At 43.7% G+C, this 24,139-nt stretch overlaps 1 protein-coding gene across 2 annotated transcripts in view; it reads right to left on the reverse strand.

Annotated features, from left to right (window-relative positions):
• Positions 1-24,139, reverse strand: part of Fhod3 (formin homology 2 domain containing 3) — a 438,336-nt gene that overhangs the window by 137,094 nt on the left and 277,103 nt on the right. For both annotated transcript variants that reach the window (XM_052155219.1, XM_052155218.1), the window contains exons 8-9: positions 13,826-13,920; positions 6,811-6,954 (exon numbers count right to left, since the gene is read on the reverse strand). In XM_052155219.1, coding sequence (XP_052011179.1) covers positions 6,811-6,954; positions 13,826-13,920 — 239 coding nt within the window. The remainder of the gene's footprint in view (positions 1-6,810; positions 6,955-13,825; positions 13,921-24,139) is intronic.

Raw genomic sequence — 24,139 nt, forward strand, 5'->3', positions numbered from 1 at the left:
ACTTGGGCATGTTTGGTTCTATAGAAAGACAGTGATTTCACAGTGGAAGACCGCGGTGGAAGAAAGCTGCCCACACCCCGGTACCCAGGAAATCTGTGAACCAAATACGCACTACGTGACATTTAGGAAACAGAGAGCCAAGCTGCTCACTCCATGGTAGCCAGGATGTAGACAGTGACACCGAGAAAACTTTTGTCTTAAAAGGCCTCCCCGGGGGCCCACTTCTTTCACCGAGATTCTTCCTCCTTGTTACCAGCTCTTAACACTACAACTAAATTATGTGTCCATCAGTGGTTTAAATCCCTCGTGTTAAAGACCAAACCAGCTCTTATTGACTGGATCCAATTGAATCTCTGGAAGACAATTCCTCTGTATATCATAGCACTAATAAGGACCTCACATCCACACTTCCACTTGCCTGACTATCATTTCCTGTCCTGCCTTAGCTCTTCTCCGTTCCGGGAGGCAGAGGCTTTCCTAAGGCCTCCTGGATTCCACATCTGATCATTCCTGAGCTGCCTTTCCAAAAGAGGGTGCTCAGAGGGAGACAGAGCAGGTGAGAGCCCCGGATTCCAGGAGAACAGGGGTTGGCTTCCCTGCTAGTCTTTCTGAAAGGCTTTCTACAGCGCTATGTACTACGTATTCCAGAAGCCTGCTTGACAATGGCTATGCTCTGGGCCAACCTTCAGTGCCTGGGGTGGAGCTTGCACATACTTCAACAAAGACATGTGACAGAATGCTGTTTAAAATATCCTCACCCAAGATACAGAGGCAGATGGGTATCTGTGAGGTTGAGGCCAGCCTGGCCTACATAGTTCTAGGATAGCCATGGCTCAAAGGGAGACCTTGTCTGCAAACACACACACACACACACACACAAACACACACAGAGAGAGAGGGGGGAGGGAGGGGGAAACAGAGACAGACAGAGATGGAGACAGACAGATTGATACTCTAGATGGTGCTTGGCACTAAGCCTAAGAACTTGAATTCAAATACCTTAGGAAGCCATATACAAAGCATCCTAAAATGTTATTAAATAAAATTTTCCTCTTAAAAAGTGCTATGTATTTATATAGAGAACAGGCTCATACTTTTGCCACTTTGGGCTTTATAGGTGAAGCCTGAGCCACTTGGCTCCATATACTTCTCTGCCTTTCATCACAGGTCCGTGTGACTCCCTCTGCAGAGACCTTGCATATCCTGCTCTGACGGAGCTCCAGGCTAAACTCTAAAGCAGAGGTTCTCAGCCTTTAATACAGTTCCTCATGTTGTGCTGACCTCCAACCATAAAGTATTTTCATTGCTTCTTTATTAGTGTAATTTTGCTACTGTTATGAATCATAATGCAAATGTCTGTGTTTTTCATGGTCTTAGGCAACCCTCCCCCATGAAAGGGTCATTTGACCGGCAAGGGGTCATGAGCCACAGGTTGGGATCTGTTGCTCTAAGGCTTTCCAGCTCCATTTGACTCTGCTGTGCATTACTTGTCTCAGCTTATTGTGGTAGCAAGCCCAGCCCCTACCCCAGCCTCTCTTACTCTTCCCTACCATGGGCTTTGTACATCTGCATAGCATAGCATAGCATCCATAGCATAGCATAGCATAGCATAGCATAGCATAGCATAGCATAGCATAGCATAGCATATCTAGTCTGGTTTTCATGTGTATTGCCTATAAATCCAGACAGCAAAAAGAGCATGTCCCTTAGTATTGAACAGACCTTTGTGTGCTTGGCTCTGCCACTAATAAGCTAGCTGTGACCAGCAGCAGGTCACATACTCTCTGGTCCCTTGGTGAGAATAGATGTGCTTGTAAGGATATCAATGGCAGGGAGTGTCTCTGTGGGCAGGTGTGGATGGTACTCAAGCAGTGATGCCCTCCTCTGGCCCAAGCACAGAGTAGTGGTCAGGAAGCCACCATATGCTTCCATTACACAGAATCACGACATTGGGCAACCTGTAGCCCAACTGGGACCAGGCACAACTAAACCCAGCAGCTTGTTAGGCTGAGCTTCTGTGGGGCACATGGTCCCATATATGCCCAAATATGGACGTTTCCTTGTTTTGAAGATGTTTACAACTTGATCCTGCCCAGTAAGAGGAAACAAGGCTATAGAGAACTGGGAATGTTGTATGGTTTTACTGCCCCAGGACAGGAAAGCGGACTTCTGCAAAAGCAACGGTCTGATGTTTTCACACCTATGCTCCCCTGACAGGGAGAGCCTGGCTAGGGTCAGCGGCTCAGCCACTCCTGTCAAAGTTCAGAGAATTCTATCAGTATCGAAGACACAGCTGGTCATTGACCTTTGCCCTTCACCCTTTACCCACCCCCCACTTCTTCCAACCACAGCTTTTAGATAAGATGGACTTAGTGTGACCCTTCTAAGTGAAAGAGATGTTTTATAATGAGTGCTCAGATACATGAAAGTGACTTGAAATCTTTACGTCATTGTATTCCCCTGCAATTCATTCTCAGACACATTGTTAAAAGGGCAAGACCTGATGAAAAAGCTCATCCTTGCAAAATCTCACTGAAAATTCCCATCGTAGGAATCCTGTCTGGAAGCACCAGCATTAAAATGAAGGTCAATGTGTGACAAGTCACAGTTGTCATCTCAGCTCTAAGACTCTAAGTGGCACTGTGTGGGCAAGCTCGAGAATGCCAGCCCCTTGTCAGTGGCAATGCTTCTGAGTGTTTCTAGTCTATTTTCCCCCATTTCTGACAGAACGCTCTCAGACCATCTGAACTCCCCCTGACCTAAGTGTTCACTCTGTTTCTTATTAAGCACACATTTGCAGCCATAGGAGAGGGTCTAAAGCACAGTTCAGATATTTCTAATTCTTCGTCTAACCTCAAAGGTCCAAAGATCAAGTGACATTCCACTCACAGTGCCTTCCTGAGAAGCAGAGTGTGCGGGAGTCACTTTCGTTGCCCCATGTCAAGGAAAGGTGAGATGGACAGAAAGTTCACACGAAGAGAAGAAGCTGAGGAAGCCATCCAGGCAATGCTGTGATGGACAAGTCGCTAGGGGAATTTCTCAAATTCAGAGCCACAGCAAGACACTGGTCAAAGGAGGGAAGGAGAGGAAAGGAGGAGAAGAAAGAGGAGGAGGAGGAGGAGGATGAAGAGGAGAAAGAGGAGGAGCAGGAGGAGGAGAAGGTAGTGGTGGTAGAGTGCTACTCAGGTTTGGTGGTACAGCCTATAATCCCAACAACGTGGGAGCTGAGTCAGGTATTCTGAGCACAAGGCCAGCCTGGACTGTGTATAAGGCCCCATTGTAAGCAGGAACAAGAAGAGGGGCTATAGTGAATTATGCACAATTACTGTAAGACCTCTGATACCTTTGATTCTAATTCTTTTTAGTAAATACCCAGAGGTGGAAGGTTTCAATGCTAGTCTTGGCATAGTATTTTAAACCTCCTTTACTGTGGAAATTTCAGATAGACACAAGAGACAAGGAAAAGTGCTAATGGCATGATATGTAACCACCCACAGCAGCACACCAGTTGCCAATGCGGAGTCAATATTTCTTATTTACATCTCACTTTTGCCCTCAATCTCATGATCAATTTTTCAAAGAGATGTCTAAGATTATATCATTATCATCTATAAATATTTTAACAAATATCCTTAAAAAGATTGCTAAAACCATAACCACTACATTATTGTCCCACTTAACATAACTTTTTAATAAGATCAAATATTAATTCTGAGTGGAAGGCTCCAGGGAGGGAACACTGGGCCTGTGCCTTATAAACACATGCTCCACCCATGAGCTACACTGATGACTGTGTAGTATTAGGTCTCTAGCGACTCACACACTACCCTGTGTCATCCCCTCCCACCTAGGCTTAGTTGTGTAACTTGCCTTGAGCTATTCAAACATTTTTAATAGAGGTCAAAACCAGTACCATTTCTCTGAGTTGTGATCATTATGTGGCTGTGACCCACGACAGGTGATGCATGTCTTAGTAACACATGTGACCTTTTTCAAACTGCTGTCTCACACCTGTACAATTCAGTCCAGCTGTTAGGTGAGGTGCATGTCAATGCCCTGTCAAGAGACTGTGTGACAGCCACAACACAGTGTCACAGACCCTCATACCTTGCTTCCTTATCTGCATCATTCCCTACACCGAGGCTAGGCTTGGCCACATGACGTGCTTTGCTCAGTAGGCCATCAGTAAGCGTGGCAGCAAACCTGGATTTGTGCTAGTCTTGCTTTCCACAAATGCTGCTGTCCTGTGAAGAAGTGGGATCATGCCTGGCCTAGACAAATCAAACCAGGTGATCAAGGCTGAGTGGGACCTTCCAGGCACAGTAAGGCCACCAGGTAGCTGAACCAAATGAAAATATAGTAGTAACGCCAAGCCAAATTCCTGATCTAAGAACAAAGATCAGTGGCTTTTGTTTTATGCCTGTTGATTATGGTGTGTTTGTTAAACATCAGGAGGTGACTGAGATACATACATACATGTAAGTAACCCATGGACTCTATATACATATGTATGTATGTATACACACACACACACACACACACACACACACACACACACACACCCTTTTGAATGGAAAGCTCTCAGGAAAGGAGAATCATTTGTTAACAAGTTCTAAAAATAATACCTGTTTCTCAGCCTGAAGTCTCCAGCCTTAAGATGTCTTTCTCCTTATAGAAAGAACAATTTTAGAACTAAAAGCTAACACATATGATCTGAAAAAAGACTTTTTTTATCTTGGCCATTTATTCATTTGAAAAAAATCACATGTGGCTATAAATTTTCAATAAATTTAATTAAACATGGATCAAATCACCTTTCTGAAATGGAATTAAATTACACAAAACTAGGCCTGTCCCAGAAAGCCCAAGACATGTGGCCACCAGACATCCTGCCCCAGTAGGAAACACTCTAGAAGTCTACCCAAGATCTCTGCAGGCACTTGAGAAATTCAGTCTTTTTGAGGAAAGTATTGGCTCTGCATGTAGATTCTTCTTGCTTTCCTTGCACATATTTAAACTTGGCTGCCTAGGACAGCAAATGTTTTCTAAAACTGCATTAACTTTCAGATAGGAATGAGGACCCAGACTCTGTCTGCTACCTAAACTATTTGGTTGTCACCCTGAGTTATAACTTGGGCATCAGAAAACCATGCCCTTCCTGAGCCCCACCTCTGGCAACACTATCATACACATGTGTGATATTTGCAGGAGTCAGTCATCCAAGCACTTAAGGAACTTTAGGCAGCTGTGCTGGGCCCTTGCTTTCGAAAGAGGCATGGAGCATAGGATTTGGGGTTGCTCAGAGTGACAGACAGACAGGATTGTCATGAGAACTTCTAGACAAAGGCATGGATACCAGAAACATTTGCTTTGGAACAGTGGGGGATTGGGAACAAGTAACAGAAGGCCCTTGCCAACAAGGCTTCATGGAGATAACACTTCAGAGAGTTTGCCAGTGGGAAAATAGAGAAAAAAGGCTGAGGAAAGAAGAGAGGAAGGTAAAGGCTCCTCAAGTGACCCAGTTTCCATATCCAGGAAACAGGAAGATGAGTGCAGTTGACCCTCCGAAGGCACCAGTGGAGACTGGGGCTACAGGCATCCCTGAAATGGGGAGTCAGCAACCCTACCACTGAGCCATCCTGAGAGCTCTGCTTCCATGAGAACCACATCTACAGATGGACACAGAACTCTCTCACATCCTTCCAACACTGCAACCTTCCCATGTCAGCCAATCACTTACGCTGAATGATAACACAGAACAACAAGGAGACAGACAAGAAGCCCAGCATTCCTTTTACAGCCATCTTTTTATAACTGACCAGAAAGCTGATTACGGAATGCTGGTAGAATACATCCGTATCCAGATACAAAGCAAAACAAGGATTCGAACAGTGACTCCTCGGCCCTGATATGACTGACAATGTTTGTAAAAACCAGCAGCTTCCAAATATGAGCCAGAAAATTTTGCCAACTCTTCCTATAATTTAAATACTTTCATATTTGTATTTTAAATGCTATCACGTAGTACAAAGATAACTAAGAGCATTTAATGTTAAATCTTGATTGTTTTCCTTGTGATATACTATCATAAACAGAAATGCACTGTAGTAAGGTGAGAGAAAACACAGAAGAAAGCGCAATGTTGTGAAACATCTTTAAAATACTGTTTTCTGTTGTAGGAATGGTAGCCTGCACCTGTAATCCCAGCATGTGGGAGGCGGACCCAGGATGATTTGGTGTTGAAAGTCACCCTTGACTATATGTAGAATCTGAGACTAGTCTGGGCTACATGAGACTCTGCCTTTAAAATGGGGAATGAGTTTTTCTCCAAAATACCCACAAATGTCTACTTCACAGTACATATTCAGCTGTACTTTCCCTCTCCCTACCCCCACCCTCCCTCTCTCCTTACTCCCCCTCTCCCTCTCCCTGAACTCCTCCTCCTTCCCCTCCTCACACCTTCTCCATCCTGCCTCTCTCCCTGACTTCTCCTTGAGTAAAGGTGCTGTCAACATAGTGCATGTTCTTCAGTACAGGACAGCTCTCCATTTCCTCTGTGTCCTAGGTTTTTAAGCCCAACCACATATTGGGGCCTCCTGGAAGGCTTGTGGGGACAAGACTGCGAACCCCATTGTTGAAAGTTTCCAATTCAGGAGATCTGGGTAGGACCCCAAAGCTTACATTTCTAGAAAATTTGCCATGGTTGGGAACCCCTGTAGCACACTTAGAACCCTAGTCTGGAGGGCATGTGATTTACCCCTTGACCTTTGCTGATGCTATGGATGATTTAGAAATAGAACATTCTGTTACCTCATAGATATTAAACTGCTCCAGCAAGTCCAGGTCCGTCCCTTTCTTGTTCAAGTGCCTTTGGGACACAGCGGCGATGCCCTGCTCCTCCAGGCAGTCTACTACGTCATAGAAGGAGTCTTGATCAGGCAGTCCTGCCAGTGTCTACAAGAGAATAACCAGATGCAAACATATCTTAGAGGAATGCCACAAGGCAGTGAAGACATGTTTATGTGGTAGCTGGTGGCCTCAGTTATAAAATCCCACAATAGTACAGGCACAAGACAAATGCATTCAATGAGGAAATCTCCTGAGTGGGAGCAGCGTGAACTCAGGACTCTTGCCCCTGAGGTACAGTGCTGTAGGAGCCTTTGCGGTTGAGTGGGGGCTGAGTACTCCTGTTGGTGAGTTACTACACCCATGATGAGACTAGCTAGGTGAAAGGATTTTGCAGGTATCATCCAGGTTGCAAATCAGATAGTCTTCTGCAGTAAGTGGGTAGAACCTTTAAAAGAGGGCATAGGTCTCTTCTGAGCTCATACTGGTTTGGAAGAGAGAGCAAGACACAAGGAGTTAAAGCACTGTATAGAAAAGGATTTAGCAGACATCTACAAAAGGCTGCCAGAGTCCGTGCTGGTCAACAGCCTTGTGAGCCTCTGAGCGGGACAACACAGTAAGGACTTGTCTGGAATCCTACCCCTTGGGACCTGTGACATGATAAATGTGCATTGCTCCAAGCAGCTAAGCTTGTGGATCTGTCATATGCCAATGGAAATTTAATACACTTCTGGATTGGAAATGCCTGTTAGAATCAATATAATAGTGAAGAGTTTTAAGTTAATGCTTCGCTTCCATTAAAGGTCAACAAAGCCTGTCTTTGGTGTTTGAAACTTTGCAAAACACAAGGAATCTCAAAGCAGCTACCAAGAGCCAAGAAGACAAGTGAACTGGGGTAGGGCAACCAGACTTTCTTCTGCATTCTACACCTCCTAAAGGGAGAATGTCATCTCAGCCATGCCCTGCTCGGAACAGAAGGAGCCTTGGGAGTTTCTGCAAGCTCCTCATCTTACATGTGAGGAAGATGAAGGCTCAGGGGTGGGAGAAATTTTATAGGTGACCAGAAATTACTGAAGACCAGTGTGAAGGCCCACTCTGAGCCACAGCTCAGTTTCCACACATTCCTGCATGCCACACAGGGGACTCCAGCCTGGACGCCCAGACACTGCTCTAAGTCTCGATTTATTCCACTGCCTTTGTATTTTTAAGAAGACCACTTATGCTTCAAATTTATTTTCAACATGTTAGCTTGCCATGATGTCATGGACCAATCCTTTCATAGGGAGCATCTCACAACCCCAATTTCTCTGACAACTATCAATAGTTGAAAGAATGTCTTTATTTATATACGTTAAATAGTGGCCTTTAGCTTTCTTATGCTAATTAAATAGAACACAACTCATGTGGCTGAGATCAGAGACATTTTTATCTCCATCACTCAGGAGACTCCAAAAGGACATCTCATAAGAGGTCATGACTTGGAGGCTACAAGAGGCATTTGCACTTGTGGACAGATGTGGCAGCATGCCCTGTGCCTGCCATTGCAGCAGTCAACTGGGCTTTACCTGAGAACTGCCAATAACTAAGACACTGCCACCACTACCACTAGTACCACACCCTCCCTATGTGGCATGCTCTCCCAGACAATACAACCCCCCCCCCCCTACAAACCCTCACAGACTATTACCACCACAATCTCACCCTTTGGGTTCCATAAAAACTCTAGCATTTAGTAAAGGTCAATGAGGGGGTGGCCATGCTAGGCAGGAGCACAGAGGAAAACTGGACACACTCAAAATGCCTACTGACTATGGAGGTGGCAACTCAAGGAAGGCAGGCTAGTTGAACTTAAAATCTCTTGCCCAGAGGTGTAGGGTCTGCCAGCGACTCAGTGATTCTCCAGTCTCCTTAACTCCATTCCTTGCTCTCTCTCCTTCCCTCCTTACTCACCCAGATCCCATATCTAGAGTCAACAGTGAGTGTGTGTGTGTGTATGTGTGTGTGTGTGTGTGTGTGTGTGTGTGTGTATGTGTGTGTATCTGTCTGTCTGTCTGTGTCTGCCTGCCTGTCTGTCCGTCTATCTGTCTAACTGACTGACTGTCTGTCTGACTGTCTGGGTCTATGGAGGCCAGAGGATTTTTTGGTCCAATGTTTTCCTCAATGTTTTCCAACTTAACCTTTGAGACAGGATCTTCACTGAGCTTGAGCTAATTCAGCTAGGCTAGCTGGCCAAGGAGCTCCACCTCTCTCGCCATCATCCACCTGGCTCTCCATTCCTGTGAGGGAACCCACAAGTCCTCCTGCCCTTGTGGCAGGCACATTACTGACAGAGCCACCCACCCTGCCCTACAGGTTTCCTTTTTCCCCATCCCAGGGGGCTAAGCTAAACTCTATAGCTAATCCTTTGGCCTCCCAGGGTCAGTTGTTAAATAACCTAAGAGCCAACTCTCCACAATAAGCAGACTCAAGGCTTTGCCAAGTAACAGGCCCCAAACGGAAGTTGCAAGTAGCCATTTTTAGTTCCACTGTGAGCATCTTGAGTTTGAGTTGAACCTGTGGCCCTCCAGTCTTCATGCAGGCTGCAGTAGGACTGTGGCCTTTCCCCCTGGGCAGAAAGGTTCCACATCCCAGACACATAGTCACCTTTTCCAGGCTGTTGCTTTATATGCTCAGTTACCTCCACCTCATCCCCACCTGGGCGTCTCCCAGTTCCACAGCCATGCTCATTGCTAAGACACCTACAGCTGGCACAGACCATGGCATTGCCAGAAGGTCCCGTCAGCAAGAGATTCCTGAGGCCGTAGACGCCCCACAGCTGCCTTACATCTGGTGTTCCTCACCTGTTTTCTTTCAGACTTTGTCTTGCCAGGATCTGTCACTAACAATTCTTTACTGGTATTCATCAAAGACCAAATTCGGTCTTCAAGGAAATTTGTCTCTCCTTAGGTTTTCAGAGATGGTTTCAGGGTAAAACCATCATGCGAGATAAACCAGTGTGATAAAGCCCATGTTCCCAATGTCACCTGACCCCAGTGTTAGCTCTGGAAGTCAAGAGACATCGCCCTCAACTCTTTCCATTGGCAAATGGGTAAGTTAGAGTTCCTTAGTCTCTCTCAAAAGATACGTGACTAACTCTATTGGGAGGCACATGTGGCAGTACAATCATATACACCCCAAAAGGGGGTGAGTTATTAACATACAAAGCAACACACCTGAGTCTCACAAGTCTTTCAGAGAGAAGAAAAAGTCAGCCTCAAAAGGTTACATATTCAAGGGTCCATCTGACCCCATGAAGACAAAATCGTAGTAGTATATAGAAAATCAGTGGTTGTCAAGGGTTTGGGATGCAGGGTTGTGATGTCTATAAAAGAATGTGCTACATGACTGAAGGCAAAGATCTGTTTTAACGAATAAAGCATAAGATCAAATGTTTAAAAAACAGTCATCTACTTAGCCTGAATCCCATGTGATTAGCTACACCAAGGCCCCAGGACCTACTGAAGCAGTACGTCTTCCCAGAGCTCCCTGGAGTGCTACCCTAATCCTCCCCACCCACCTCATCTCATTCTGAGGTGACCAGTGCATGGGACTGCATTCTAAGCAAGAGGGAATTTCAGTATGACAGAGGAGTCTCACGTTAGCATCTTCCTTCCCTCAATTCTTTCCAAGACATGGGTAGGAATGTGGAAAGGTAGAGGGTTTGCTTGATGTCTCTGGGAAAAAAAGGCACACTGGTCTTGAACCCAAGGCAGGCTAGGGTTTATGTTATTATACTACCATTTATTTTGTTGAAATTGATTATGGTTAGAAACCACCCAACTTGCAATATAATTTCTCTGACTTCAGAATATGTATCCCCCCCCCCCCCCGACACACACACACAGACTCATAATTAACATTTCAGTTTGCTACTCTGTTTGGTAGCTTGGCGCATCTGACTCATTGGGGCCATCAATGTGACTGTAATTCAATAAAGCAAAATGAACTCTGTGTGGCAGTGGTTTGCTGGCTTTTCCAGGAACAGTCGTGTCTGGAATGACCTCTCTCAGGACCTTCTCATTTGTAAAGAACTGTTCTAGTTTGCTTTTCTGATGCTGTGATAAAACACTGACCAAAAGCAACTTGGGGGCTGAATGGGCCTGTGTGACTAACACTTCCAGGTCACAGCCAATCACTGGGTAAATCTGGGACAGGAACACAGGCAGAAAACGAAGCAGAAACCACAGAGGAATCCTGTTTGCTAGGTTCTTCTCTGACTCATGGAGCTTTTCTGGGGTCCATAGCCTATGTCCAACTGGCCAGGGACAGTGCAGCCCACAGTGGGCTGGGTCCTCCCATATCAATGACCTGTCAGGACTATTCCCTCACAGACATGGTCACAGGCCATTTTGATCAAGGGCATTTTCACTTGAGGTTTCCTATTTGCCTCTAAAGTGTGTCAAATTGACAGTAAAACCTTGTCAGGATAGACATAGATGAGGTCTGTTAAGAGTTCTGGGTGTTGATGGACTTATCACAGCTGTAGTGATCTGAAGGGGTTGAAATGTTACCAGTCCAGAGGCTGATTACCCTGAACTCGCTTTAGTGCCCTCTCCAAATATCTATTCCTTGCCCATCTTTGTCTCAGAACTAATAGACTAATAGACAAAATATTTTTTAAATCTATTAACACACCCATAACTTCCACCAACTCAAAAGCTAAGAGTGCCTTAGATAACATCTGAGGCCTTTAGAAACCCTTCTCCCATCTTGCTGTAGCTCTCTCTCTGATATGTAACCACCTCCTTAATATTCCTACCAATATACTTTAAAATTGCCTTGATTGATGACTTTGTTTTGAAAAACTATAAAATTCCATGAAGCTGCTTCCACCTTGGAATATGTAATGTGAATTAAGCTAAAGCCGTGTTTATGTCAATCATGGTCACTCAAATTTGGCTCTAGAATAAAGTCTTCTGCCTTTTAAGGTGAGAATCTCCTTTTGTAGACAGCAGGATAGCCAGAAAAGAAGGAGCAAGAGAGGAGACTCTAGGCGGTGCCACACCATGTGCAGCACAGGGTACGTTTTGCCAGTGACTGGTCACAGAATACCCATGTGCGGCTGCTACGGCTGCTGCAGTGTGGAAAGTGGCCACAGTCTCGGCCAATGAGATAGAGTCATGGCGCACAACAATGGGCAAGATGGAATGCTCATTTCCTGTTCTACAGAGCAAGGTTTGGCTGACAAGGACAGCAGAGAGATGAGCTTCATTTAAAAATCCAACAAAAACATGCTTCAAATCACCTGTTACAAAGGTAAACAGATGAACCGACTTAAAAATAAAGAAGAGTACTTGGATCATTCATCCAAAACATGACAGTTTCCGGTCATGACTAACAGTTATCTCTGCACTCAGCAGCAACTACTTAATTTAAGAAGTAAATATCAGGTTGGAGAGATGTGATACAGTTAAGAACACTGCCTGCTCAACTAGAGCACCTGGGTTCTGCCCTCAGTACCCATGTGGCAGCTCATGGACATCTGTAACTCCAGGGCCAGAGGACAACCTTTCTAGTCTCCATGGGCATCAGGAATGTGCATGCTGAACAGACAGACAGACATGCAGAAAGAACTCCCATGAAATAAAAATAAATTTTAAGAAGAAAGAAACAAATGCAAGGGTGCTGGAGAGACTGTTCAGCTGCTCTTCCAGAGGACCCAAGTTCAGGTCCCAGCACCCACATCAGGTTGCTTACAACTGCTTATAGCCAGCTGCAGGGGGATCTGATGCCCCCTTCTGGCCTAGGAGGGTACCTGCTCACAGATGTGCATGCATACATGCACAGACACGTTAAGAAAAAATAAATTTAATGGGGGAGTAGGAGTAGTAGGAACAGCAAATGTAACAAGCAGGTGTTATGGCTCACACCTGTCATCTTAACACTCAGGAAGCAGAGGTAGGAGCATCACTGTGAGTTCAAGGACAGCCTGCTCTACACATTGACTTCTAGCCAGGACTACATAGAGGGAGCACTGTTCGGTTGATACAAATATATCTTTAGTTCATTAGGAGAAACAAGTCTCCAGCTATATTCCAGCAAAGGATTCTGGAACATTCCAAAGCCTTTCTCCCTATCACTGTAGTTGCTCCTGTAGACTCACAGTTAACAGTCTAAAAGACAATCCTCAGGGTGGCTGACAGTGATGCTTGGGATGTATGTAGGGTGTGACAATCTGAATGAAGTACATTAGGACCAAGACAGCCTGTTCAAGGTCACCATGGGAACCAATGCCCCCACTTCTGATGACAACGTCAAGGAACTGTGACTGTCCTACAAGGTGATGACCAGACAGAGATGTGATAGAAGCATCGAGAGCAGAGATGTGAGACTCTGACAACATAAAGGAGGTTGGCTCTGCCTCCAGGGTCTGCACCTCTTCCTAGGACTCAGAATTCAACAAGCAAGAATCCTGTGTCTTCTCGACCTGTGAATCATCCCTTCCACGTTAAGGTGCATTACAGGTGAGTCTTGGTATGAAACGCTCTCCTATTCTTGCTGTTGCTTCCAGCCACCAAGCCAGGACCACATGGTATGGCTCACGAGGACCAGTTTACATTTTTACCTGGTATCAGTTTCCACAGCTGCTGTAACTAGCTACCAAGAGCTAGGTGCCTTAACAAGTCAAAACTTTACCATGTGAAATGAAGGTGTCAGCAGGGCTATGTTCTCTGCACTGGCTTCACGGAGTGATGCTTCATTGGCTAGTTGGCTGTCAGCCAACTTTGGTCCTTGCTGGCCCACAGAATCACCATTTTAACCTCTGCCTCTGTCTTCCTGTGGGTGTTCACCCCCTCTCTTTCTCTTGTGATATCATCAGTCATATCTGATTTGAGTTTGTCTTAATGACTGAGTTACATCTGCAAATACCCTCTTGATATGTGCTTCAACCCCAATTTTTTGACGGTGAGGGCACAATCTAGCACACACATTAACCAACCTTGTTCACTAGAGTCATTGCATAAACCAATAGCTCTGTGTCAACGCCATCTTTTTCCTCCAAGATTTCCATGATGTTGGACCAGGGTTTGACACCTACAAGTAAAGCAAAGATCATTAGGAACAGTAATTCAATGACACACACATTATTCCAAACACACTAAAGTTTCACCAAAGATTCCTGCTCTGGGGATGGAGATTGTCTTGAAGTCATTGCATGTGTAAGTGTGGACTCATTTATAAGCTGGTCTTGTGCCATTCTCCAATCAATGTACTATCCTGTCTCATGTTCATTATTAGCATCCACAACCATTTGCTTGAGAAGTCACCTTTATATTCAATATATAATTTTTAAGTCTGTTCATGTGCACACTTTTGGGAGACAGACTTCACTGACTGGAAAAACTTTTCATAAGTTCTTGCTGAAAGTTCACCAGCATACACTGAACAAGGTATGGAGACTTTTATTTACTCTATTAGTTCCAAGCAATAGTAGTGGCACAGCTTTCTAGCAAACATCCAGAGCAAAAGAATACTATCTCTAGGTCATGAAAGACGAAACACAAAAATCTCTTAAAGAAATACAGGAGAACTTTGGTCAACAGGCTGAGCTCATGAAAGAGGAAACACAAAAATCTCTTAAAGAATTACAGGAAAACACAAACATGCAAGGGAAGGAGCTAAGCAAAACCATCCAGGATCTAAAATCAGAAGTAGAAACAACTAAGAAAACTCAAAGGGAGACAACTTTGGAGATAGAAAGCCTTGGGAAGAAATCAGGGGACAGAGATGCAAATATCAACAACAGAATACAAGAGATAGAAGAAAGAATCTCAGATGCTGAAGATTCCATAGAAACCATGGACTCAACAGTTAAAGAAAATGCAAAGTGCAAAAAGCTTGTAACCCAAAATATCCAGGAAATCCAGGACACAATGAGAAGACCAAACCTAAGGATTATAGGCATAGATGAGAGTGAAGATTTACAACTTAAAGGGCCAGCAAATATCTTCAATAAAATTATGGAAGAAAACTTCCCTAACCTAAAGAGAGAGATGCCCATGAATATACAAGAAGCCTACAGAACTCCAAACAGACTGGACCAGAACAGAAATACTTCCCGTCACATAATAATCAAAACACCAAATGTTCTAAACAAAGAAAGAATACTAAAGGCAGTAAGAGAAAAAGGCCAAGTAACATATAAAGGAAGACCTATCAGAATCACAGCAGACTTTTCACCTGAGACTATGAAGGCTAGAAGGTCCTGGGCAGATCTCATGCAGACTCTAAGAGAACACAAATGCCAACCAAAACTACTATATCCAGCAAAACTCTCAATCACCATAGATGGAGAAACTAAGATATTTCACGACAAAACCAAGTTCACCCAATATCTATCCACAAACCCAGCCCTAAAAAGGATAATAGGAGGACAACACCAATACAAGGAGGGAAACTCCACCCTGAAAAAAGCAAGATAGTAACCTTTCATCAAACCCAAATAAGTTAAGCAATCAAATTTAAAAAATAACGTCAAAAATGATAGGAAGTAACAATCACTATTCCTTAATATCTCTTAACATCAATGGACTCAATGCCCCAATAAAAAGACACAGACTAACTGACTGGATACGTAAACAGGACCCTACATTTTGCTGCTTACAGGAAACACACCTAAGGGTCAAAGACAAACACTACCTTAGAGTAAAAGGCTGGAAGACAATTTTACAAGCAAATGGTCTCAGGAAACAAGCTGGAGTAGCCATTTTAATATCAGATAAAATTGACTTTCAACCCAAAGTCATCAAAAGAGACTCTGAGGGACACTTCTTGCTGGTCAAAGGAAAAATACAACAAGAAGAACTCTCAATCCTGAACATCTATGCTCCAAATGCAAGGGCACCCTCTTTCATAAAAGAAACTTTATTAAAACTCAAAGCACACATTGCACCTAACACAATAATTGTTGGTGACTTCAACACTGCACTTTCCTCAATGGACCGATCAGGAAAACAGAAACTAAACAAGGACACAATGAAACTAATTGAAGCTTTGGACCAATTAGATTTAACTGATATATATAGAACATTCTATCCTAAAACAAAAGAATATACCTTTTTTTCAGCACCTCATGGTACCTTCTCCAAAATCGACCATATAATTGGTCACAAGACAGACCTCAACAAATATAAAAAGATAGAACTAATCCCATGCCTCCTATCTGATCACTATGGAATAAAAGTGGTCTTCAATAGCAACAGAAACAACAGAAAACCCACAAACACGTGGAGATTGAACAATACTCTACTCAATGACACCTTGGTCAAGGAAGAAATAAAGAAAGAAATTAAAGACTTTTTAGAACACAATGAAAATGAAAACACAACATACCCAAATCTATGGGACACAATGAAAGCAGTGCTAAGAGGAAAACTCATAGCCCTGAGTGCCTCCAAAAAGAAAATGGAGAGAGCATACATTACCAACTTAATGACACACCTGAAAGCCCTAGAACAAAAAGAAGCTATTTCACCCAGGAGGAGTAGAAGGCAGGAAATCATCAAACTCAGGGCCGAAATCAATCAAGTAGAAACAAAGAGAACCATACAAAAAATCAACAAAACTAGGAGCTGGTTCTTTGAGAAAATCAACAAGATAGATAAACCCTTAGCCAGACTGACCAAAGGGCACAGAGAAAGTATCCAAATTAACAAACTTAGAAATGAAAAGGGAGACATAACAACGGAAACTGAGGAAATCCAAAAAATCATCAGATCCTACTACAAGAGCCTGTACTCAACACAACTGGAGAATCTGGAGGAAATGGACAATTTCCTTGACAGATACCAAATACCAAAATTAAATCAGGACCAACTAGACCATCTAAACAGTCCCATAAAGCCTAAAGAAATAGAAGGAGTCATAGAAAGTCTTCCAACCAAAAAAAGCACAGGACCAGATGGTTTCAGTGCAGAATTCTACCAGACCTTCAAAGAAGAGTTAACACCAATACTCTTCAAACTATTCCACAAAATAGAAACAGAAGGAACACTACCCAATTCCTTCTACGAAGCCACAATTACGCTGATACCAAAGCCACACAAAGATCCAACAAAGAAAGAGAACTTCAGACCAATTTCCCTTATGAACATCGATGCAAAAATACTCAACAAAATTCTTGCCAACCGAATCCAAGAACACATCAAAACGATCATCCACCATGATCAAGTAGGCTTTATCCCGGGAATGCAGGGTTGGTTCAATATACGGAAATCCATCAATACAATCCACTACATAAACAAACTCAAAGAACAAAATCATATGGTCATTTCATTGGATGCTGAAAAAGCATTTGACAAAATTCAGCATCCTTTCATGCTTAAAGTCTTGGAGAGAACAGGAATTCAAGGCCCATACCTAAACATAGTAAAAGCAATATACAGCAAACCGGTAGCCAGCATCAAACTAAACGGAGAGAAACTTGAAGCAATCCCACTGAAATCAGGGACCAGACAAGGCTGCCCCCTTTCTCCTTATCTTTTCAATATTGTACTTGAGGTACTAGCTCGGGCAATTCGACAACATAAGGAGGTCAAAGGGATACAAATTGGAAAGGAGGAAGTCAAACTATCATTATTTGCAGACGACATGATCGTCTACCTAAGTGACCCAAAGAACTCCACTAGAGAGCTCCTACAGCTGATAAACAACTTCAGCAAAGTGGCAGGTTACAAAATCAACTCAAGCAAATCAGTGGCCTTCCTATACTCAAAGGATAAGCAGGCTGAGAAAGAAATTAGGGAAATGACCCCCTTCACAATAGCCACAAACAGTATAAAGTATCTTGGGGTGACTCTTACCAAACATGCGAAAGATCTGTATGGCAAGAACTTCAAGACTCTGAAGAAGGAAATGGAAGAAGACCTCAAAAAATGGGAAAACCTCCCATGCTCATGGATCGGTAGAATCAATATAGTTAAAATGGCCATTTTGCCTAAAGCACTATACAGATTCAATGCAATACCCATCAAAATCCCAACTCAATTCTTCACAGAGTTAGAAAGAGCAATTATCAAATTCATCTGGAACAACAAAAAACCCAGGATAGCTAAAACTATTCTCAGCAACAAAAGAAAATCTGGGGGAATCAGTATCCCTGACCTCAAGCAATACTACAGAGCAATAGTGTTAAAAACTGCATGGTATTGGTACAGTGACAGGCAGGAGGATCAATGGAACAGGATTGAAGATCCAGAAATGAACCCACACACCTATGGCCACTTGATCCTCGACAAAGAGGCTGAAAACATCCAATGGAAAAAAGATAGCCTTTTCAACAAATGGTGCTGGTTCAACTGGAGGTCAGCATGCAGAAGAATGCGAATTGATCCATCCTTGTCTCCTTGTACTAAGCTCAAATCCAAATGGATCAAGGACCTCCACATAAAGCCAGACACTCTGAAGCTAATAGAAAAGAAACTGGGGAAGACCCTTGAGGACATCGGTACAGGGAGAAAGTTTCTGAACAGAACACCAATGGCGTATGCTCTAAGAGCAAGAATTGACAAATGGGACCTCATAAGGTTACAGAGTTTCTGTAAGGCAAAGGACACCGTCAAGAGGACAGATCGGCAACCAACAAATTGGGAAAAGATCTTCACCAATCCTACATCAGATAGAGGGCTAATATCCAATATATATAAAGAACTCAAGAAGTTAGACTCCAGAAAACCGAACAACCCTATTAAAAAATGGGGTACAGAGTTAAACAAAGAATTCTCACCTGAAGAACTTCGGATGGCGGAGAAGCATCTTAAAAAATGCTCCACTTCATTAGTCATTAGGGAAATGCAAATCAAAACAACCCTGAGATTTCATCTTACACCAGTCAGAATGGCTAAGATTAAAAATTCAGGAGACAGCAGGTGTTGGAGAGGGTGCGGAGAAAGAGGAACACTCCTCCACTGCTGGTGGGGTTGCAAATTGGTACAACCACTCTGGAAAGCAGTCTGGCGGTTCCTCCGAAAACTGGGCACCTCACTTCCAGAAGATCCTGCTATACCACTCCTGGGCATATACCCAGAGGATTCCCCACCATGTAATAAGGATACATGCTCTACTATGTTCATAGCAGCCCTATTTATAATTGCCAGATGCTGGAAAGAACCCAGGTATCCCTCAACAGAAGAGTGGATACAAAAAATGTGGTATATCTACACAATGGAGTACTATTCAGCCATTAGAAACAATGAATTCATGAAATTCTTAGGCAAATGGATGGAGCTAGAGAACATCATACTAAGTGAGGTAACCCAGACTCAAAAGGTGAATCATGGTATGCACTCACTAATAAGTGGTTATTAACCTAGAAAACTGGAATACCCAAAACATAATCCACACATCAAATGAGATACAAGAAGAAAGCAGGAGTGGTCCCTGGTTCTGGAAAGACTCAGTGAAGCAGTATTTGGCAAAACCAGAACGGGGAACTGGGAAGGGGTGGGAGGGAGGACAGGGGAAGAGAAGGGGGCTTACGGGACTTTCGGGGAGTGGGGGGGGCTAGAAAAGGGGAAATCATTTGAAATGTAAATAAATTATATCAAATAAAAAAAAAAAGACAAAAAAAAAAAAAAAAAAAAAAAAAAGAAGATACAGCAAAAAAAAAAAAAAAAAAAAAAAAAAAAAAAAAAAAAAAAAAAAAAAAAAGAATACTATCTCTAATCCATCAAGGTACAGATATTGTCTGGGTATCAGTCAGGTACATAGACTTGTAGATAATTACCCTAAATGGGTTTAGAATCTAATGGAGTAGCTAGATGAAAGCTAAAATACAGACCCCAGCAGGGAGTCAGAATCTTAGTAGTGGGAATATTTACATTTAAGGCTATCATAACAGCAAGGGGATGCTCTGATGATTTCTGTGAAAGGCTTGGGATTAAAGGTTCCACTCCATGTGAGCCCATCCACTGAAGGCTTATGAGCTGGTCTCTACAGTCTTTTGGAGAGAGCTAGAAAACATCTCACATTCAAGAACACCAAGTCAAGCGGAAGATCACAGAGAAGGAAGCAGTCTTTGGTACAATTCCATGCCTGAGAGAAATATTAGGAAGGATCGAAGCACTAGCTTGCCCTTGGTTTGGTGGGCTGGAATGTGAACCTTTTCCTGTGTGAGTCCTCTATAAATTATCTCAAAAGGATATTACTTATTTTGCTTGATAAAGTAAATTTGCAAAGAACCTAAACAAGGCAGTTCCCAAATGTCAGTCCTTGGACGTGACAGAGCTGATCTTGGCCTTGAGATAAACATTTCCCAAAGGCAGAGTCAGTATCACTCATGTTCATCTGTGTACTTTCAGTGCAATGCCTGGACTCTAGCACGGGGTCAATAAAATGGCTGAGAACAGTAATGATTTCTGAGAGAGCGTTTAGTATGTGAAGATGGCACCGCTTTACAAGAGTGAGAGGGAAGATGCACATGGTGAGAAAAGAGAAAGGTCAAAAGGACTGAAGAGTGGCTTTCTGTAAGACATGACACACAGAGATTAATCCCACACACAGATATGGTGTCTCTCCCAGAGTGAACCTGCTCTCATCCTCAGTTGAGTTAGAACCAAGTGATCTCCCGCCTGTCTTTTTAAACTCTGAACACACGGGCATTCTCTCCCTCCTACTGAATTGTCTCCTGATATTTATCATTAGACTCCTTTGCAGTTAGCACCAGGGTATAGTTGTTCTTCAAGCAACCAACAAAGACAGCTAACCAGTAGATCCTCGGTCTCACTGTCCCAAGGAGTTCAGGAAGTATCTGCTTGTGTTTCTAATGGGGCACCAATCTCAGGGACTACAGAGTTCCCAGCAGATCGCTATAAAAAGAACCATGCTAGGGAGAATTCACTGAAGCACTGTGTCTGGGAGAAAATGCTGCAGCCAATAGCTTCTATTTTTTCTGGTACTTCTGGACACAGAACTACTTCCTCACTGTTTACTTTGAATCCAACATGGCTTGTGAGGCCTGAGGAAGGCAAAGCCAAGCAGGTATCCCAGAGAGAAGGAAAGGACCTCACTCTTATACACATGAGTGTGCACATGCATGCATGTGCATGTGCATGCACACGCACATACACACACACACACACCTTTTTTATTCTAGCCCCCAAAGTAAAAGTATAGTAGACTAGACCAAATGAGGCATTTAAAATGTTTACATATTCATATCCATAAATATTAACTACTACCTACGATGCACTTTTTGTTTGTATGTTTTGCAGTGATGAGGACTGAACTCAGGGCCTCAGCATACCAGCCAGCCAGTCTGCCACTGAGCTACACTGCTGGGCCCTGGTGATAAACTTTGCTTTCTTTCTAGGTTCTTAGGGTGGCCCACTCTAGGCCCATGTCACAAAATGAACCCTTCTGGTTAACTCATAGGTGGCCATGCATGCTTTAAAAACAAGGTAACCTGTTCTTCAAGTGCTTTAGGTAGGTGGTAATGATTTTTTTTGAGGGCTTTTCATTTAGTTTATTAGTTTTATTTGCTGATTCCTCAATTCTGAGGTTTTCCTATTAAAAAAAAAATAGAAAGGCAACTGTCCCCCTTTCCCATGCCTGTCGCTCCTGCCAAGGAATGAGTCTGAAGCTTCCCTGTGGAGCAGAATTTATTGATTCTCTGCACACGTGCCCAAGTGGACACGCTCAGCTCTCCGTCAGTCATCCCTGGCACATAGGCTGTGCTCCAGCCCAGTTGAGAGGAAGCTGGAGACTGCTCTAAAAGCTGCTCCTGGAGACACCTGGCACTCATGCTGCTCTCTGCATAACTCTATGACACATTTGTATGTTTAATTCCATCTCAGAATCCTAGGACAACTTTACTAGCAGTAAACCAAGATGACGTTATATGTATGCATTACAAAAATCGCAGCCAAGACCACACATGTCCGTGAAGGAGCATGCTATAGAGCCACACAGGATGAGGTTTCTCTGAGCTTTTCATTAGTGATATGACTTTGTCTGCAGCTCTTCGTGCTTAGTGGCAGGCAGATGACAGCACTTGCCAAAGGTTGGAGAAATTTTATAGGCAAGATTTACCAAGCTGAGAAAACAATCTATGGGGATTTTTTTTTTGACTAATTGAGAAAAGATGGCCATCATTTTGTCTTGTTGGACAGACTTAGGATAGCAGAGGCCTCAGGCTGGGACTGTGGAATGAGGCTTGGATGTAGGAAACAAAGCCTAGGTTCATCAGAGGGTTATTCCTACTCCACAACATACCCTGGATGCAGTAGGGACTCCAGAGACGGATGCTAGAAGACTCTACTCAACTAGGCCAAAAGAAAACCTCAAAGCCATGAGAAGGAGATCCCTGTATCACAGTCACACAACAAGTGCCCTTGAGTTACCCAACATTTAAGAGAGGCTAACAAAAAGCCCACCCACTGTCCTAGAGTAACTCCAGAACTGGGGGATGTAACACACAGCCAGCAAGGGATAAATCAAGGGAATCACCGTGCTCCCAAATACCCACCATTTGCTTCAGGTTTGAACCACCTGGTTCTGAGGAAGCTAACCATAGTTTCTTAGCCACTGGTTGTCCTTATTCGGGACTAATAGCTGGCCCTGTAATCTGTTCACAGTTCCTGTTTGGTAGTAGATGAAAGTGGGTGTGGTCTGGGACCCACCTTGCAAACTCCAGCCTCTGATCCTGCCTGAGGTTCCGCTATCTTTATGTTCTTCAGAGAGACCTGGACTTGCTTCTAGACTGAACTGACCATGCCAGGTATGGAATCTGCCTGTGCATTCAGAGCAAAAGTGTAGGAGCCCAGTTCATAGTCCTGGGTGGCTTTTGTTAATTCAGTGAAGCTGCTGTTTTTCACATTCTGAATGGGCATCAGAAGGGAGTCTTGAGCAGTGTTGAGTCAGGCATAACTAGTCAGAATGAAGAGTGCAACCTAGGCCTCTCTTCACCCTAACAGCCACACCCAGCCTGCTTTGTCTGAAAGTGCACATGAGTTGTGAGGGAATACACCAATGTGTTGTGTAGGGTACCTGCCTGTTGATAGCAATAAAGTGATTTGGGATCATCTGTAGACTGGGTTTTCAAACTATTACAGTCATGAAAAGAGAAAATATTATTCAAAATTTTCTTACTTATTTTAGTCTTTCTTGGGATGGTAATGAAGACAACCAGGTTCTCTTGGGGGGGGATGAGCAAGCAATGAAACAGGCACCCCAGCATTTCAGCTAAAGGCTTCACACCACTATACACCTCAGCATGGTTCACACTAATCCAGCTACAGCCCCTGCTTTCTTCTCTTTCTTCTTTTCAAGAGAGGCTCTTTCTAGGTAACTGTGACAGTTTGTACAGGGAGTGGCACTATTAGAAGATGTGGCCCTGTTGGAATAGATGTGCCACACAGGGTGTAGGCTTTAAGAGCCTCATTCTCCTAGCAGCCATCAAATGAAGATGTAGAACTCTCAGCTCCTTCTGCACCATGCCTGCCTGGATGCTGCCATATTCCTGCCTTGATGATAATGGACTGAACCTCTGAACCTGTAAGCCAACCCCAAGTAAACATTGTCCTTATAAGAGTTGCCTTGGTCATGGCGTCTGTTCCCAGCAGTAAAACCTTAAGACAGTAGCCTAGGCTAACTTCAGACTCACGATGGTCCTGCTTCAGCCTCCTCAGTGCTGAGATTACGTGTGGTGCAGGCCACTCCACTCTTGCCTACTTGTGTGTAGCATGCCTATCTGCTCAGAATAGCTGAGTACTGGAACAGTAAAATGGAAACATTATGAGTGGGACATACTCAAGTCAACAGATGAGCGATAGCAGAAAGAAAGGTTGTTTGAGAGTTCTGTGAACTTGGGAGATAGGAAGGGTGTCACAGAGCAGGAGAGACCTGGCATGGCAGGTGGTCCCCTACTCAGGCTCAGAAGTTTTCATGCTCTAGGCACCAGGGACCTGCTGACAGGGTTAGATGAAGTGATGAAGAATTGTGCTTTAGGGTAGTGGGCGACAGCAGGTCAAGAAATGCTGAGACCTCTGAGTAAGACATTGCATGAACAGGAGGAAAGAGAGCAGAATGCTCAAGGAATATCTATGGGTCCATGTGACACAGGGAAAACAAGAGGAGTTGGAACCCAAGGTTCCACACGTGCACGTTCTTCATTGTCATGTCCTATGCCAGCCATAATCTCTATAGCTACCACCTAGACCCTTCACGGAGATGTTTCCACACAGAGGATGCTCCCAATACCTCACCAGAAAATGGGAAGCCTCCCTATCTAAGACACTGGGACCTTGGTGGCCCCAGA

The sequence above is a fragment of the Apodemus sylvaticus genome, chromosome 13 (assembly GCF_947179515.1).
Source record: "Apodemus sylvaticus chromosome 13, mApoSyl1.1, whole genome shotgun sequence".
Lineage (NCBI taxonomy): Eukaryota > Metazoa > Chordata > Mammalia > Rodentia > Muridae > Apodemus > Apodemus sylvaticus.